At 48.3% G+C, this 17,895-nt stretch overlaps 7 protein-coding genes across 7 annotated transcripts; 5 read left to right on the forward strand and 2 right to left on the reverse strand.

Annotated features, from left to right (window-relative positions):
• Positions 1 to 190: 190 nt before the first annotated feature.
• Positions 191 to 905, forward strand: N7455_009793 (peptide-methionine (R)-S-oxide reductase; the record flags this gene model as incomplete). The annotated part of the gene is made up of 2 exons (XM_040956375.2): positions 191 to 464; positions 526 to 905. The coding sequence occupies 2 exons, from the start codon at positions 191 to 193 to the stop codon at positions 903 to 905; spliced, it is 654 nt and encodes a 217-aa protein (XP_040813054.2).
• Positions 906 to 1,281: 376 nt separating this feature from the next.
• On the forward strand, positions 1,282 to 3,232 carry N7455_009794 (uncharacterized protein; the record flags this gene model as incomplete). Its single annotated transcript, XM_065606300.1, has 5 exons — positions 1,282 to 1,390; positions 1,489 to 1,657; positions 1,710 to 1,754; positions 1,816 to 1,918; positions 1,985 to 3,232. 5 exons carry the CDS (start codon positions 1,282 to 1,284, stop codon positions 3,230 to 3,232), a joined length of 1,674 nt encoding a protein of 557 aa, XP_065460263.1.
• Positions 3,233 to 3,979: 747 nt separating this feature from the next.
• Positions 3,980 to 5,305, reverse strand: N7455_009795 (putative integral membrane protein; the record flags this gene model as incomplete). The annotated part of the gene is made up of 4 exons (XM_040956452.2): positions 3,980 to 4,413; positions 4,482 to 4,549; positions 4,604 to 4,977; positions 5,045 to 5,305. 4 exons carry the CDS (start codon positions 5,303 to 5,305, stop codon positions 3,980 to 3,982), a joined length of 1,137 nt encoding a protein of 378 aa, XP_040813168.2.
• A 2,588-nt stretch (positions 5,306 to 7,893) lies between these two features.
• On the forward strand, positions 7,894 to 10,226 carry N7455_009796 (uncharacterized protein; the record flags this gene model as incomplete). The annotated part of the gene is made up of 3 exons (XM_040956371.2): positions 7,894 to 8,379; positions 8,439 to 8,927; positions 9,000 to 10,226. The coding sequence occupies 3 exons, from the start codon at positions 7,894 to 7,896 to the stop codon at positions 10,224 to 10,226; spliced, it is 2,202 nt and encodes a 733-aa protein (XP_040813115.2).
• A 1,750-nt stretch (positions 10,227 to 11,976) lies between these two features.
• On the forward strand, positions 11,977 to 13,682 carry N7455_009797 (carotenoid oxygenase family protein; the record flags this gene model as incomplete). The annotated part of the gene is made up of 2 exons (XM_040956433.2): positions 11,977 to 12,030; positions 12,084 to 13,682. The coding sequence occupies 2 exons, from the start codon at positions 11,977 to 11,979 to the stop codon at positions 13,680 to 13,682; spliced, it is 1,653 nt and encodes a 550-aa protein (XP_040813147.2).
• An 894-nt stretch (positions 13,683 to 14,576) lies between these two features.
• On the forward strand, positions 14,577 to 14,999 carry N7455_009798 (ACT domain-containing protein; the record flags this gene model as incomplete). The annotated part of the gene is made up of 1 exon (XM_040956353.2): positions 14,577 to 14,999. The coding sequence occupies one exon, from the start codon at positions 14,577 to 14,579 to the stop codon at positions 14,997 to 14,999; it is 423 nt and encodes a 140-aa protein (XP_040813061.2).
• A 435-nt stretch (positions 15,000 to 15,434) lies between these two features.
• Positions 15,435 to 17,780, reverse strand: N7455_009799 (putative chromatin remodeling complex subunit (Rsc9); the record flags this gene model as incomplete). The annotated part of the gene is made up of 3 exons (XM_040956496.2): positions 15,435 to 17,290; positions 17,351 to 17,689; positions 17,747 to 17,780. The coding sequence occupies 3 exons, from the start codon at positions 17,778 to 17,780 to the stop codon at positions 15,435 to 15,437; spliced, it is 2,229 nt and encodes a 742-aa protein (XP_040813129.1).
• Between the last annotated feature and the right edge of the window lie 115 nt (positions 17,781 to 17,895).

The raw sequence follows: 17,895 nt of genomic DNA on the forward strand, positions 1-17,895 counted from the left end.
AGATTTCTCCCTATGTAGGTATCAGTCTAGGCCCGAAAGAGTCCCCGAATCGACTCTAGGGGTCTCCCCGCATGATGACGTAAACCCGAATCCAGGTGCCCATCTGGGATTAGCCTCCCCCACTTTCATCTCTGCTTCAGCTGCCGGTCACTCTTATTGTTTTCTCATTTTTCTATCAAACTCCGTCTCTATGCGATCCCAATTATCTCGAAATATCATTTCGCCCCTCAGACACCAAACAATCCCTATCCGACTTGTACCGACATCTTGCTCCTCTCGGCTTTTGTCCTCGTCGCGCAAGCCTCCCCATTCGAAGACAAGCACCAAGGCTCTTAGAGCTGCGCCGGCCATTCCTTTTTTCGGTGCATTTTTCAGTTCCAACCGAACCCCCGAACAACCAACCGACGCCATGTCGCCCCCCAACCAGAGAAGCGAAGATGAGTGGAGAGCTGTTTTGAACCCAGGTTTGTATACCATGGAGGCTTCTCACCTCCTAGGATATTTGCTTACAAATAATGGCTATAGAACAATTCCGCATTCTCCGTGAAAAGGGTACTGAGCGCGCAGGCACCGGTGAATACGATTCCCACTACCCATCCAAAGGCGTCTACAACTGCGCTGGTTGCGATGCGCCGCTTTACACTGCCGATCACAAGTTCAAATCTGGCTGTGGCTGGCCAGCATACTTTGATTCCATCCCCAGTGCTGTCACTAGACATGTCGATACTACATTTGGTATGAAGCGCACAGAGATCGTATGTACCAACTGTGGGGGTCACCTCGGCCATGTATTTGAGGGTGAGGGGTATCAAACCCCCACTGATGAGCGTCATTGTGTGAATAGTGTCAGTCTGCGCTTTACAGAAGATGCCAGCGCTGCTAAGAATCCTAAGGCCAAAGCTTGAGAAAATTTTTTATGACATTCAATCATCATTTGTTTTGCGGGGAGGGGACTAAGGCTGCAGAAAGGCCGACATGCATGATACGGGGAGAGGCGTCGTTGGGGTGGACCAACCATATTTATAGTTCTTAACTTCAAATAAATTCTGCTGTGAAAACCAAAGGAAATATACAATGTACAAATATTTTTAAAGATCTACTGTTATTGGACAATGACCCCCTGTTACTTTACATCAAACTGCGGGACTGGCATTTTCCCCCATCCGTATACACACCGCAGCCTTAGGCCGCAACCGTTTGCCGACCGCCACCTAAGAATAATTAGGTCGCTCCCATTGTCTCCCTATCCCTCTAACCATCGATACTTGAGTTGCTGCTATTATGTCTCGACGTCCTACTCCAGGGCAAGCTGCCCAAAACTCGCAGACCATCAAGGCTCTGCTGAAACTCGAGCACAACAAGATATGTGCCGACTGTAAACGGAACAAGCGTGAGTGGTCCCCGATCCCCTCTTGGAGTTGCGCCCACGCTGGCTTCATCTCCGGTGCTATTTCTTGGCGCTCATATACTGAATTGTGTTTTAAACAGACCCGCGATGGGCTTCCTGGAACCTAGGTGTCTTTGTCTGCATTCGGTGCTCCGGCATTCACCGGGGTATGGGCACGCATATCAGCCGAGTCAAGTCCGTGGATCTCGATGCGTGGACCGATGAACAACTTCAAAGTGTTGTAAGATGGGGCAATGGAAGAGCCAACAAGTTCGTCGCAACCAATTGACCGACCATGTTGGGCATGGGCTAATAGATGCAGATACTGGGAAGCGAAACTGGCACCCGGCCACGTTCCCTCCGATGCGTAAGTGCATTTGAATGGCACTCATTGGGTGGTGGTAGTCTCTGACAATAAATGTGAACAGAAAAATCGAGAACTTCATCCGGACAAAGTACGAGAGCAAGCGATGGGTAATGGACGGTGAGATGCCGGACCCCTCGGCCCTGGATGACGGCGATGACGATGTGGTAAGTGATAAGATAATATCCAGTTAGCAGCAATCACTGACTTGCTAGCCTCTTGCGGTTGTGCAGGAGAAAGCCAAGATTGAACGTTCTGCTTCGCAAAGAGTCGCCACTGCCAGTCAGCCCCCGGTACACCGTCAACAAGCCTCGATTGATCTGTTCGGCGACGATATCTCTCCTCCGAATCGCCCTAGCACAACCGGACCTACTCCGCGTGTGCCACCTAGACAAGCACAGCCCGCACCGGTCAAGACTCACAAGCCCAATGATTCATTGCTGGGTCTTGACTTCTTCGGTAGCACCCAGCCTTCTACTACCAGTCGCCCGTCTAGCACGGCATCCACACCAGCAGCGCCAGCCGGCATGTCTCGGCCGGACCTCAAACAGTCAATCTTGTCATTGTACTCGAAGCCGCAGCCGGCACCACCCGTCCAGCACCAGCGGGGCAACTCCTTCGGCGACATGGCCTCACCTCCTGCCCCCTCCGCTTCGTCTCACATGGGGGGTCTGACAGACGCCTTCAGTGGACTGAGCTTCCCGACTACTACTTCTCCTCCACCCGCCAAAGCGGCCGAGAAGCCATCAGCATTCTCTAATCTCTCATCTTTCGGTGGCGCTAAGTCGACCCCTGCTGCCCCGAAGGTCACCTCGCCCTCGGGCTCTGCGAGCGGTAACTTCTTTGATAGCTTCACTTCCCCAACCTTGTCAGCCCCGAAGTCCCAGTCCCGAACAACTTCCGTCTCCTCTGCCGGGCAAGATTTCGGATTCGGTGGATTTACTTCCCCGACTGCTAAGCCTAACCCTCCATCATCATCCCTGTCAAATGACTTGTTCGGGTTTTCTTCGCCTCCTGCAAATACCTCAACGGTTTCGCCCCCAAAGTCTACTGCAACCTCCCCTCAGCAAGAGATGAAATCCGCGTTTAATATTTCTGCTCCCCCCATCCAGCCTGCTGCTCCTAAAGTGCCAGCCCCTAGCGCTGCGAACGCAGCAGCAGCCAACATGATGTCTGGAAGCCTTGATCCATGGGGTGGGAACGCATGGAGCACACCTGATCCTGCCCCATCACCTGGTTCTGCCGCACTCTCGCCTGCATCCATGATGAAGGTCCCGGATACCTTGACCCCGAACGACGTGGGTCACGGCTGGGGCGCGCCCAGTGCTGCTCCTAAGCCCGCACCAACTGTGGCAGCGGACGAGGACTTTGGCGGCTGGGCCAGCGCTGCCCCGGTCTCCAACCCCACCTCCACCAACACGAATAACAAGTCTGGTGGGTTTGGCGGATCTGACGACCTCTTCTCCAATGTTTGGGAGTAGACTATATCTTCTTTGCAACAGGTCCAGATTCCACGCCTATCTTGAGTTTCCGGGATTTGCATGATAACATCTGCGTATCTGCAAGCATAATTTTATATTGCACATTGCACATACCGGTGTTCATCGTTTTCGAGATCCTTGCCTAGAATTATTTTCTATTTTGTCCTTTATGCATCTTTCTTTGTCACGACCCCTTAGTCTTTGAAATGTGGGCGGCTTCCGAATGTACGATGGGCGGGTCTCATGCATACTGAATGATCAGCTCGTTTTGTTCGCTTCGACATCTGTACACTTGTCTTACAATGCATTCATAATACCCTAGAGCTCATGTTTGAAGAATTTGTAGGTAGCCTTGAGGTTAGAAAAGACGCTAGTTTAATGAAATTATTGTAATTCCAGCCATGTCCTTTCTAGGAGACACATTGATACAACTTTCCTTTTGAGGTACTTCATACATTACTTGGACCATTTTAATCCGCGGCTCCAGTGAATCAGTAACTAGCCAGCTTTCTTACCTCGATAGTTCAGGTAAGAGCTCCTTGTATATTCGATAGTACAGACATTGACGGTCTAGCCTGTTGTAATTGGGTATATCATCGCATAAAATCACAGAAAGAACGTGTGCAAAAGACCGTCACGTAAAGGCCAGAGGTATATAAGACAAGAGAGAAAACCACCATCCAAAAAAGAAAAAAAGGAAATATATATAAAGAATGAACCCGTTAAACCAACCCAAATCATTATAGATCAAAAGCTATGCTTCTTCACCAATTCATTCGTACTTCCCGTATCGTCATTAACAGTAATCTTCGAATGCGAGGTTGTCTCCTGCGTAACATTTGTCGTGACCTTGATGCCCGCAAAGACCTCCTTCACAGGTTCCTTGGTGTAGCTATTGAAGGATCCAGACGGCGACAGATCTTCCAGATCATGGTCGTAGCCGGAGCTGTGATCACGTCCGCCGACGACAGAAGCCAGGACTTGCGTGTTTCCGTTTCCTGTGTGGGGATTGCGGCCGTTTCGCGAAGGTCGTGTGGTCTTGCTGTGGTAGCCGTTGCTTCGGGTGGAGAAAATGTGCGGCAGGAATCTGGAGAGGAAGGCGCGTGTGCCGGGGAGACAGGCGCAGATGATGGCTACGTTGCACTCGACGGCGGACCAGGTTGCTGCACCGACGTTGTCGTCTAGGGTTATTTGTTAGATCTGGCTCGTATGTAAGAGAAGGTGGTTGTTGGGTGTTGTTGGTACTTACAGGTTGGGTCGTCTGAATTGGCGATGACGAGGAGTGATTTGAGGCGGAGTACACTTGTGATCAAGACGCTGGAATAATGATTAGCATTGTAGATGATTGTCGTTATATGCAAGTAGACTTACAATCCACCTAGCGCGAAAACAGCCATGAGAGCGAACTTTTGCTTCTTGGGCAATTGTAGCGATTTCAGAACTGGCATTGGATATACGAGGATGACGATATCGGTAATAATGTGGATAGCCGAGTTAGAGAACCACAAGGCTTTCTTATCCAAACAGAAGCCGGGGACAGTTGGATCCCAGAATTTGGCGAGAGGAACACAGTTAGCCCAGGCGCTGATGATGGTCCAGGTTCCGTAGAACCCTAGAACACCGATCATGATCCAACATGCTAGGCGCATGCGTGGCGTGGAGAAGACTCGTTTGTATTGTAGAAGGATTGACATCTTTGTGCTGATGAGGCTTGTTTGGTATATAGGGACTGAAGCCCAGAAGTACTGTAACAGAATCATGTCAGTGGAACTGTACTGCGTTGGAGAGATGTTCTGGTGAAGTGAAGCGTACGATCATCTGAGCCTTGAAGATTGGCGTCGGAATAGCGGTATAGTGCTCTCCCATGCCGTGGTAGACTTCGCCTAACATCAGGCCGAAGAATATCCATGAGAAGGCTAGAGAAACTAGGATGACATAGTCGTCTGCTCCCATCTGCTTTACGAGGAATGCTCGTGTAAATATACGGACAGCAGTGATGAATGTCGCTATAGTCGTAAACACAATGCTGACAGCGAGGGCCTGGTGGCCGCGGGATGTTGATATAGTAGTCATTGTGTCATAAAGGCGTATATAAATGAGTGAAGGCCAAATTTCGTGCACAGTGTGATTGCACAGTGTGATTATGAACAGAAGAGCATTCAATGCGCTGAAAGAGAGATCGCAAAGTTCATCTGTTGACTAACAGTAGATATGAATACCACTGGGTCAATGCTCGAGACGAAGTCTCTCGTGATTACGGGGAAGTGGCCCGCTTCTCAATACATATGTAAAAAAGAGGGATGAGAGATTGAAGTATTGAGTGCAAAACAAAATAAGCAGAAAAGCGAGAGGAGCACGAAATCTTCTCCACTCGGTTTGAAGATCGAAGATCTCCATTCAGCCACCGAGCTAGAGATGGGGCAATAATACTCCGTAGACTATTTAATTTCGATGGGACGTTCATATTCGTCCCAACAGCCTGGCTGTTAGCGGGCCCCGTTCTTGTGTGGCGAAGATGATCAGTGAGTGGTCTTGCATCGTATAATCGTGTAATCGTATATTACTAGACGAAATAGTCGGCAGGTCCATTGTACATCGTACTTGGTACTCAGTACATTCATTCTATATTGTATATTATTGTCAATAATATATGCCCTAATATATGCCCATAGCCATGGATGTACAAAGTAGGTATGCAATTGCCCTAAAAAGCACATGGTCTCTGCATGGCATAAACTCTGTTCTCACAAGAAACACCCTGATTTGTTAATCCGGCTGTTTGATCCATGGTACTGGCGTGGTCAGACATCACGGCCTATCTACATAATAGGAAGCTTCCCCCTGCTTTTGGTTATGATACCACTTCGATTGGACGCGTATACCCCCACAACGTGGGAATAATTACTTTTTTCACTCTTGGGGTCAATTAGTCCAGCCACATGGTCACCTCGACTCGAGATCATTGCCCCCACAGACTAAGCTAGGCGCACATGAATGCCGCCTAAAGGCCAGCCAAGCACACTAGTCAGACCAAAATCTTCACATTATGTATCCACCATCCACTTTTCCCTTCGCTTATAATTTGATCGTGCTTTATTGATCCATGGTTAAATGTCGCTGCCATGGCTCTCCCCGAAATATAAAATCAATAGTGTCAAATAACCCCAATTAAGATCCTATAAAGACTCAGGTTTCTTCGTTTCGAGGGGAGGTGGGGGGTTGTACCCAACCCTATTGTTCCTGCGATCTGCACTCACCTCTGCAGCCCAATTTTCTACCTGCACTATCCTAGAAGCCCGAGAAACTCCAATTTCGGGGAGTTCGGGGATATCTCTTGATTATCGAAACATCCCAATATCTACTGTCTCAATCACAACTATAATCTCCTTTAACCGGTGAAATCGAAGAATCTACAACATAAAGGTTGAATGTTGATCATATCCATCTGTCCGTAACCTTTCCGAGAAATGCCGAGTGCACGGTGTCGGAGAATTTAAATGAAATCGGCGATGCTAGTTTCCGATCATATATACCTATGTTGTAGGGATCTAGTTATGCAAATCATCCCTGATTATCATCGAAAAGTGGTCTGAACGTTTTATCGACCTGTGTCGTACCTCGTGGGTGATAATAATAAGTCCGGCATGTCTACTCCGTACCATTCTTCCCATTCCTGGCGGTACTTTTCACTTTTATAGCTATTATCCTTCTAGCCTTTTCACATATCTTCCTAGATGTCATTTGAATATATTTTTCTTTATTCCCATGTCCCTGTACATATCAACCAGAAATCTTTCTACGGAGTAACGAAGTAGTTAAAAGACTAACAACGGGGCCGAACGCCGAAGAAGACGTTAGTTAAACAGTTAACTTCAATAAAACCTTGAAACATCCCTAGTCTTATATTAACGTTTCTTCTTGTGGCTACAAAGTATATACCATGCGGGATATATTCTTGGCTTGGCCTTCGGCCGCAACGCACGGATCTTAACCCCCTGATGCCATGCTCACTGGACCCATTATTATCGTCACTAAGGGCACGCCATTCACACCTCTTTTTGAGTGAAGATCCTTGTGAAGATCTTTGGATTATGGGTCCTCGACTGTGTTGTTCACCTCATTGATCTCGGTCGAACGCTCTCATTGCTTCCCATCTGTACTCTCGAGTTATGAAACTGGATAATTTATAAATGGCACTCTATTATGTTTTGTGAGTTTTCATATCTGGTTATTTGGTCAGACCTGAGTAAACAATGCATGTATTGTTTCCATGGACTTCATTGCGGTTTTTCCTTGCAACTTGGAAGATTATATGATTATCGCTATTTGTGCCACCTCACGTTTAGGTTTGCGTATGGAAAGAACCTTGAAGAGCCTGATTACCTAAAACCAGTATCTAATCTATTTAGTTCCTAGCTCCTTTTTTTTTCCCTTTTTGTATGCATTTGACTTGCGCATATCATCCGCAGAGATGGAATGTACGAATTCGACCTCTGATTGGTCAGAACCGTTTAATGTGGATAACTTTGCGGGGGGTTGTTCAGAACCTCCTATGCAAGAAGCCTTGGATCTTCAACAAGGGTGTACATTGTACAAACCATACAAACCATCTCAAGTCACGTTTGCTTTATATCCAGACCAATTGGGTCCCCACCACAAGAATGGCCGATCCCGTGGGCCAAACCGGGACAACCCACTCAAGGTCCTCCGCACCACGGGTCCGCCTCACCTGCGAAGCATGTCGCCAGCGCAAAGTGAAATGCGACAAGTCAAGTCCTTGTACAAGCTGCCAGCGACTTGGCCTTGTGTGTGTTCCCGTGGAACGTGCGCGGCTCCCGCGCGGTCGCACGCGAAAACCTGAGCGGATTGTAGGCTCGGACAAAGAGCTATCTGAGCGGGTAGCGAGACTCGAGAAACTCCTGAAAAAAGTCGCCAATGAGCGGGAAGATGAATTACTGATTGCCTCGACTGTCCCTGTGCCCACATATTCATACACACAGCAGCAGTCGGCAGCAGAGGCCAGCAACGCCGGTCCTAATATCCGGCAGGATCAAAATGATAACTTGCCCGCTACAGGTCAACCACATCTTCCTCGCCCTTCGACTGCCTATGTTGGGGGTCCATTTTGGGAGGACATTATGCAGCAGGTAAGCTTGTTGAATTCACGATTCGTGGATATGATTTAACTTTATGTTACAATCCCTAGACCCAAGAATTACGCAGTGTCCTGGAAGGTCGTCTAGAAAATGAAGACCACGCTGTCAAAGATTCAGCATTTAGTTTTGGTACATCGCTTGTGAGCTCAGAAAGTCCGGAGAGCACGTCAAACTCACCCCAGGCCACCAGCCGATTAAACCTCCAACCGCATATCCGGCACAGGTTATGTGACATTTTCTTCCGCAACGTTGATCCTCTCTTCAAAATTTTACATCGACCATCGCTACAAGCATTCATTAAGGATGGGAAGCCTTATCTTGACTATGAGCAGGATCACCAAGCGCCAGCTACCCTTGCTTGGGCTATCTCTCTTTGCGCTGTGTGTACTCTTGAGGAAGTGGAATGCCAGTCAATTTTCAACGCGACCAAAAAGATAGTAGTCGCCGAATTCCAAAGAGAAACCGAATCGGCGCTCGCAAAGGCGGACTTTGTCACGACAAACGATCTCACTGTTCTCCAGGCTTATATAATCTCTCTGGTGAGTACGACTACGAGCTTTTCGTCTTTCGCGCCTCTTCATGTTACCATAATATAAGCTAAACGCTTCTAGCTCGCCGCGAGATCTCAAGACCAAAGTCGAAGGGTGTGGACCATGTTGAGCATGGCACTCCGAGTAGGCCAGGCATTATCTCTCCACATCCCCCAGCCACCATTCACGGTGCGCCCTTTTGAACACGAGATGCGCAAACGAGCATGGTTAGGAATCGGCCTTCTCGATGTAGCAGCCTCTCTAGACAGGGCATCCGAGCCGATGATGCAATCCGCATGGCTCGATTACAACCCACCGTCGAATGTCAACGACGAGGACTTATGGTTCGACATGCCAGGTCCAATTCCCGAACACATAGATGGCACATTTACCGACATGACCCATACCTTGGTCAGTGCAGCATCAGCATCTGTGACCCGAACCCTTGCATTTTCAGACCTCACCGAGCCAGCTGTGACTATCATGAGTTTGCGACAGCAAGTCGTCCACGATTTCCAACAAAAGATATCAGCTCTTCTGAGCGGTTGCAGACCCGATCTGTCGGAATTCCAGTGGTACACGCAAAAGACAGCGGGTGTTATGGGAAGCTGGCTGCAACTAGCCTCCCTCCGGCCGCTGCAGCGAAGCTATAACTTTATCCCCCCAAAAGTCCAAGAGAACGCCCTCCTCAAAATCGCCGCTGATAACCTACTGTGGTCACAGGAGGCATACAGCTACCCGGGTGCCAAGTCTTGGCGGTGGTACGGCTCGATGTGGGTTCCGTGGCACGCATTGGCTGTAGCCCTTGCCGAACTCTGCGTCTGCAAAAATCCCGCGGTGGTGTCAAAATACTGGACCGTCGTTGACGACATCTACCAGCGCTCGCGGCTCATAATCGCAGATTCTGAGCAGGGGATGCTCTGGAAACCTCTGGAGAGGCTCATGACACAGGCGAAAACGCGGAGAAATGAGCTTCTGGGTGCTGATGTTGATGCTTCTCACCGACCGATGTGTCAATACTCTTTCGACGGCATTGCTTCTGGGCCTTTCTCGAAACAACCTGAAACCCAACAGAATCTTACGAACTTTTCGTTTGATTTTGGACAGGCCGTTGATGCACCGCGAGACTCACACGTCGCAGAAGTGCCGACTTCCTTTTCGCCGATGCCCTGGCCTAATGTGTGGGATGCGATGGATTTGAGTGACCCGACCTTGCAAAGTGGCTCCGATGACACGGCTTGGTTGAGTTATGAGAACTTTATCGAAAATGTTTACGATAGCGTAGATTCTATTTTCTTGCCACGGTGAAAACCACATCCCCGGGTGCCAGTGAAGGGGAACCTGGATTGCATAGATGTCTAGCTACCATATCCAGCAGTGATGTACATAAAATAAATCTCCAGCCGCACCACGATCAGTAACTAGACACGTTAAATTAGATTAATATAATTAATAAAAATCTCCACCGCGGACGAGTCTCCCAACACATCGGCTCATATGCTTATATACGTTATCTCTCTCCTACCTTTCACACTAAATAGCGCGCAGAGGGTGAGAGAGCATGGAGTGATTCAATCCTTTAAATTCCGATGGCGCCGACCTCTGAATCGGAAGAACGCTATCGGAGGAATCTGAGCTGACTTGTTCACCAATGACCTGTGTATTGCATTCATAACGTGTCATACCGTCAAAAACACATTGCCACCCAGTACGTATGCCATTTGGCTCGCAATCAAGCAGAGAATAGATACCTGATCCCGTATCCCGGTTGGTCTCGGTTGATTGTCTGCCTTTCTAATCAACCAAAAGGAAATTTCTGGCGTCGGGCAATAATTTTTCGATGAGATGGATAAAGTGTCGCAGGGCCAAGTTCCCAACTTGACTCAGAAACCTTATGAGCATCATATTTCGCACCTGAACTTTCGACGTCCGGGGTCTCTAGTAAAGCCTGGGATGTGGATGGCAAGGGAAGCTCGTCGTCGAGAAGACGTTGGTAAGTACACTGTCTTTCTCTTTGTGTGCATTCCACACAGGGCATTTCGCCATTACAGGCTTTCCTGAGGCCTGCGCAACTATCACAGGCACGTTTTTGTTTCCCGCCGCGCTCCGGCTCGGGGATTTTATGGCCACTGTCTACACGGGCCTTGCACGATTTCCAATGTCTCCGTAACACATCTCTGGGTTACTTTGGTCAGCACACATGACGGGGTGACATATCTTTCTTCGGAAGTGATAGAAGATGACACACCCTCGGCTGAATGTAGAGCCGCAAAATGAACAATGGTGGTTCTTTACCGTGTGATCTGTGGGAAGTCATTACTGTACTCTCTATCCCTCCGAATATCATCGGAAACATACGAGTAAGGGCATGGCGTTTCATATGATCTAATCGCTGGAAATTGGAGGGGCATTCTTTACATTTCCACATCTTTGGCCCTGATTTGGTCTTAGGTTTCCGTAGTTGTTGCGCCATGGGGGGTTGGCGTCGGTTTAATAGAGGGCTCCGAAGGGGTGATAGGTGATAGATAACCTCGGATGGTGTGGATCTCACAGGAGAGATGATTTGCGTTCGGAAGACGGGTTATAAACAGCCTTCGTGTGGGTGTATCCCGCCAAGACACGCCGGATGAAACCAAAATTGAATGTGCAATCCGAGGTTCGAAGTCGGTTGTAGACTTGGCGTGGCTCGAAGTGACGATGATGAGCGAGACTCGGTAATTCGACGTTGGCGATTGGCGAGGGAAACGGAGAGGTCGGTTGTGGAATTCAGCCCGTCGCGATTCCCCCGCCAATGACGAACCCAAAAATTAGGCCTACAATATAGTAAAGGGGGGAGGGTCAAAATAGTCAAATGTTTTAAAAAAATATATAAAGGGTCAATGGGCGAGATTGTTAACTTATCAGTCTCTTCAGTAAATCAAATTCTTAAAATGAAAAGACAGTAAGAGAGGACTGTCTTGAGTTATTATCCTGAAAAGTAAGGCAACCATATCAACCACCTGAACAAATCTATCACAAACTTGAAAAGATGCCTTCTATTGGTCCACCCTCATCAGCCATGGAGAATGGTATGAACGAAGATCATTATAACAACTGGCCCAATGACAAAGGTGTAAGTCAAAATGATTGGTACCTCGATCTATATATATACTAATCCCTGCATAGTTCGATCCTGAATACGAACAGCGTAATCCCGTGGAGCTCTCTGTGACCGGACAGATTCCTACCTACGCTGCTGGAGTTTTGTACCGTACAGGTCCAGGAAAGAGCCAAGTCGAAGCTGAGAATGGAGAAACACTACGGCTCTCCCACTGGTTCGATGGATTCGGTCAAACCCATCGTTTCCAGATCCTTGCTCCAGATGATTCCAATACTTCATCTCGAGTTTTCTACAACTCTCGCTTCTCAACTGACGATCTGATTGAAAAAGCAAGAAAGACAGAATCACTGGATATGGTCAGTTTCGGACAGAAACGTGATCCTTGCAAGAGCATCTTGGGCAAAGTCCAGACTGAATATGTCCCGCAACCCACTCCATCGAGTAGGAATATATCTGTCACCCTTTCGATCAACGTCCCAGGTCTCGACCCCAAGCCTGAAGAGTCAACCTCACGCTGGAGTGATTCTACGGGAATTCGAAATCTCTATGCGAAGACCGACTACAACGCCTTCAAGAAACTTGACCCAGAAACCCTGGAGCCCATCGGCCTAGCCACGCAGACCAATCTGCACCCTGAACTTTCGGGCCAACTCTCTGCATCCCATGCTCGATCTGATCCTATTACGGGAGACATGTTTAATTATAATCTCACCCTGGGACCAATCTGTACATACCGTGTTTTCAGGGTCTCGGCTTCAACGGGGGAGACCACAATCCTAGCAACCTTCCCCGCAACACCATCTTATCTCCACTCCCTCCTCATCACCGAGGACCATGTTGTGCTATGTGTGTGGAACGCGCACGTAAACCCACAGCTGCTTAACTCCTCGTTCATGGATGCAATCTTGCCAACAGACCCAAGTCAGCCGGCAGTGTGGTATGTCATTGACCGTAAGCATGGGAAGGGATTGATCGCGACATACGAAAGCCCTGCATTCTTTTGCTTCCACACGGTCAATGCATGGCTCGAACCCTCGAAGGAGAATCCCGCGGAAATGGATATTGTTGCAGATGTTGTGAGAGCCGATAGCTCTGAATTTGTGCAATCCCTCTATTACGAGAACTTGATCTCTTCGTTGGATACAGCCAAGGCCTTCCAAAAGAAGAGAGATAATTCTTTCCGTACATCTTTTACCCGGTTCCGTCTGCCTGCGGTGTCTTCCACTGCATGCACCGATCTCAAGAAAGCAACAGTCGAGTGGTCCGTTTGCAAATCGTTGTCGCCAGAGCTGCCGACTTTGAATCCGAAAATAGTCACCCAGAAACACCGATATGTCTATGCCGTGACCTTCCGTGGAGAGTCAACTCTGACGGATGGTATAATGAAGCTTGATTGTGATACTCAGCAAGTTCAGCTCTGGGCATGTCACGGCCAATCGCCCGGTGAGCCCATTTTCGTGGCTAATCCCGAGGGCACCAGTGAGGATTATGGTGTACTTCTCAGCGTTGTTCTTGATGGGATGCGTGGTAAGAGTTATTTGCTTTGCCTCGATGCTCGTAACTTGTCGGAGCTTGGCCGAGCAAATGTCGATGGAGCGGTTGGGTTTGGATTCCATGGACAGCATGTTCCAACTGTAGGTGGAATCCCTACGGGTGACTACTGAGTGTGAAGGTCCTTTTCAGATACCTGTTATTGTCCAGATTGACATCTGTTAGATTTCATTTCTAGTCTTAAGTTCTTAGCCTTCTCAACTCTTCAATCAGCTTATGTTGCACCGCAGATTTTTATTACACAGATTGACATGGATGTTTCAATTATTTCGAATCATAACATAATATTTTCCCATCATAAACATCTACCAACTTGATACGCAGATCGTATAGTGTGCTCTCGTTGGCTAAATTTCTTGGGAGCCAAACCACCTGGGCATGCCTACGCGGGCGACTAAGTATGCCACCGGTCCATAACTCTCTCATTGGATATTACCTCACCGCGTCTTTCATCGCCGGAGACATATATAACAAGAATCTTTAGGTTCTTTTGAGCTGTCTTTTGAGCTGTCTTTTGAGCTGTCTTTTGAGCTGTCTTTTGAGCTGTCTTTTGAGCTGTCTTTTGAGCTGTCTTTTGAGCTGTCTTTTGAGCTGTCTTTTGAGCTGTCTTTTGAGCTGTCTTTTGAGCTGTCTTTTGAGCTGTCTTTTGAGCTGTCTTTTGAGCTGTCTTTTGAGCTGTCTTTTGAGCTGTCTTTTAGCTATCTTTTTAGATATACACGAGGGCGGCAAAAAAAGGCATATTCTATATAAGAGACTTTTCTACATATAACCTTTGACTATATGATTAGTCTCCGGTCCCTGGCCGGGATATACCTTCGCATGCGTGTAAGGGTGGATCTAAATTAATGCCTGGCAATATGAACCAATGAGAGAGTTATAACTTATGAACCAGTGGCATACTTACCTAGGTAGTCGCCCGTACATGTCCTAAGATGACATCAACCCTATAACTATCTTCATATATCATTCCCTAAAGCAACATATTCCAATTCAATTCACATTCCAAAATGGCACCTCCAGGCGAAAACAACATCTCAATCCTCCTAGCAACAATGCAACCAAGCCTAGACCCAACAACCTACGTCTTCCTCACAACCAAATCACCCCTCCACTCACTACCCCTCTCGACACTCCAACCGCAACTAATCGTCCAAGAAGAAGAGGGCACAACGATTGTGACAACAGAAACACTCGCCACATCGCATGGATTCAACGAGCCAACTTTCCCCTGCAAGAAGATCTCTCTTACTATCCACTCCAGCCTGGAAGCGGTCGGCTTGATCGCTGCCATTACTAACCGGCTGAAGGACTACGGTATCAGTACCAATGTCGTCAGTGGGTATTTCCATGATCATATCTATGTACCCGTTGCGAGGGCGGAAGATGCGATGCGGGTTTTGGAGGAAGTAGCTGCTGAGGCGAGGAGATGAGGGGGATTGTTTTGTATATGTTAAAGAAATGCTATGAAAAAAAAAGCATGAATTAAACCCCGAGCCTCAGTATACTAACTAATGAATCTCGAATGTCTATCTTAAGCGACGCCGGAAAAGATCAGACATCAAACCCACCCTATACCCATACCTAGGTAGTAATGCAACTCCACTCTTTGGGGGCCTTTTTTGCGAACTTGGGCTTAAATCAAAGCCACAAGCCATTAAAAACAAAGCAAGAAAAAAAAAACAAGAAAACACCGCCAATGTGGTCCTGGCTCTTAGATATTGTACATTTAGACAAGACGGAGGACCTGGGAACCAGAAGGACAGTGAGAACATGAATAATCAGGGTATTAATCGTACAGAGATGTTGATTCATGAGAAAAAGAAAAAAGAGGCAATTGCGACAGCGGAAAACATGTAATAGGAAATTTAATAGTCTACCTCTTTCTCGATCACCATGATTAACTCGGTAAGCTCCTTACGCAGCGCACGATTTCGGTCCCAGACTTCGACGATCTTGGGACGTTGGCTGGTGAAGCAGGCCTTCTTCCAGGGAAGACCACCGTATTTGGACGTCGTCCGGTTCGGCAGGCCTCGGGCAATGTTCCGCAGCACCAAGGCAGCTTTGTAGGCTACGCCGAATGGTTCACCCTTTTCATTGATAGGAGTATCCATATAGTACCATTTGCGGACGATGCGCTCTTGGAGTACTACACGCTTGGCGGTTGTGGGCTGTGCGTCTGCGGGACGATCTTCGGGCAAATGGGACGAAACGTGACCGGCGACCATGGATGTATTGGGGCTAGGTCCAGATGCTCGGAACCGTGAACAGTGGTCCCATTGACAGGTGTGAATGGGGGTCTCTGCGGGTTCAAGCTTATACTGACCAGGAGTGTCTGTGGGTTCCAGGCTCATGTGGTCGCCGAAAACGTGATTCCGGAGATCTGTCGGAGATGTGAATGCACGTTGACACATCTTTGAAGGCTTTGAGTTGTCCGCCCATCTGCAGTAGGAATAAGGGAAGCCCTCAAACGTGTGTGCGGTTTCTAAAGGTCGGATGCCCTTGATAATGAATTTGGTGGCAGTGCCGGGGCCGTTGATGACCTGTGCTTGAGCGTTTGTGAATGTGTTGCTGACATTCTTGATGAACTCTGCAGCGGGAAGAACGCCCCCTCCAGTGACACGGGGATCTGCGAATCGGCTTTGGTAGGCTTGCCATAAAGCGATCTGTGTGATCTCGCATTCTGAATCCTCGATGAAGCAGCAACGTAGCCACTGGGAGCTTCGCTCTGGCTCGGAAAGTTCCATGAGCTTTTCCAACAGCTCTGGGGATACACGAGGGATGTCAGTGGGTGGAGGTGCCACTTTTTCTTCCTGGAGAACAGTTTCTTTTTTGGTAGGTCGTGCTTCATAGGTCAGGAGTGCGACCATGCGAGGAACAAAGACGATTGGGAAATTGAGGACATCCATCAATGTCTCAATATTGTCATGACTGAGCGTGTATTGATACCAAAAGTCCAGTGCACCACTCAGAATATCCTTGTCAAGGTCAAGAAGGGTGTGATAATACATCTGCTGAAGAGTCGGTCTGGTCAAGGTTTCCATGGCCCGGTTGGCATCCGCATCGTCCAGCTCAGTGCCGAAGTGTGTCAAAGCCCATAGGGACCGCACGACGTGAGCGCGGTCTGGGGAGTCAAGGCAATTCACCAAAGAAATCCACAACGGATCTTCATGGTCAGTTCGCAAGAACTTGGTGACCTCCTCGGCGATATCTAGTGCGTCATTTTTGATTTCATTCAGCCGAGGCTGATTGGGAGCATTGATCAAGATAACCAAAAAGTCCCGTAATAGACCATTTGCATAACGTGACACATAGAATGCGTTCTCCTTCAGGAGCACCATGTTTCGCAACACCAACGTGGCCTCTTTGATATTTCTCAGGCGATGGTTGAAGTCGTATGTCTCGAGGCTGTCGTCTGGGAGGTTCACTGGGATTTTGCTAATTTTGTCCAGAATATCCCGGGTGCCATGCAACGAATTGAGAACGTTGACACGGTCAATCGGTTTCCGAGGATCATACTGGAATTCCCACTTCACCCCCGTGCAGAGTTGTGTGATGTCAAGTGCCTTCTGCATCAAAGTTTCCGCAAGCAAGGGAAATCCTTCAAACTTGAATTTATCCCATCGTTGATTTGAGATTTGTACCAGGTGGTACAGCGCAAAGTCGACTTCGTCTGGAATACCTGATTGCAGACCGTAGTGGGCACGCTTGTAGATGTGATCCGCTAGAGGAAACGAGACCGTCAGTATTTCTAGTTAATTTGTGGAATGTAGGGGAGACTGACTCCTTGGAACCTCGAGATATCTCAGTGGGAAATAAGGATCGTGATAATCCAATTGCCGGGGCATTTTTGAAGGGTCACGCAGATGGGAAAATATGACTGGTCGGTTCCCTGGGGTCGGGACTTCCCTTGTCGACATGGGAACCTGTCGGTTGTCTTTTCCTTCCCAGCTATCGACCACGAACTGCGCGCTTTGGGGATTGGCGGCCGGATTGACGTTTACATGATGGGGACTGGTTGGTGGCTGTGGTGATGTGAGCCCGTGATGGATGTGTGATCGACGGGCAGGGGTTGTGTCGGGGATGAAAGGTTGGTTGATTTTTGGAGCATGGCGTAAGCCCTCTGTGGGTGGTGTTAGTATAGGTACCACACCTGTCGTCTGAGAGATGGTAGTCTTACGTCGCAGCGAGGTGCGAGGGGTAGAGCCAGACATGGTGCTGCTGAAGGAACGCGACAGCGTTGCGCCGTTCACGTTTTCAGACGCACGGGGTGGTTCCGTCCTTGCAACGGAAGAGACCGACAAACTTGACCTTAAGAATTCGAGGGGC

The sequence above is a fragment of the Penicillium solitum genome (assembly GCF_028829755.1).
Source record: "Penicillium solitum strain IBT 25940 chromosome Unknown utg000008l_segment0_segment0, whole genome shotgun sequence".
Lineage (NCBI taxonomy): Eukaryota > Fungi > Ascomycota > Eurotiomycetes > Eurotiales > Aspergillaceae > Penicillium > Penicillium solitum.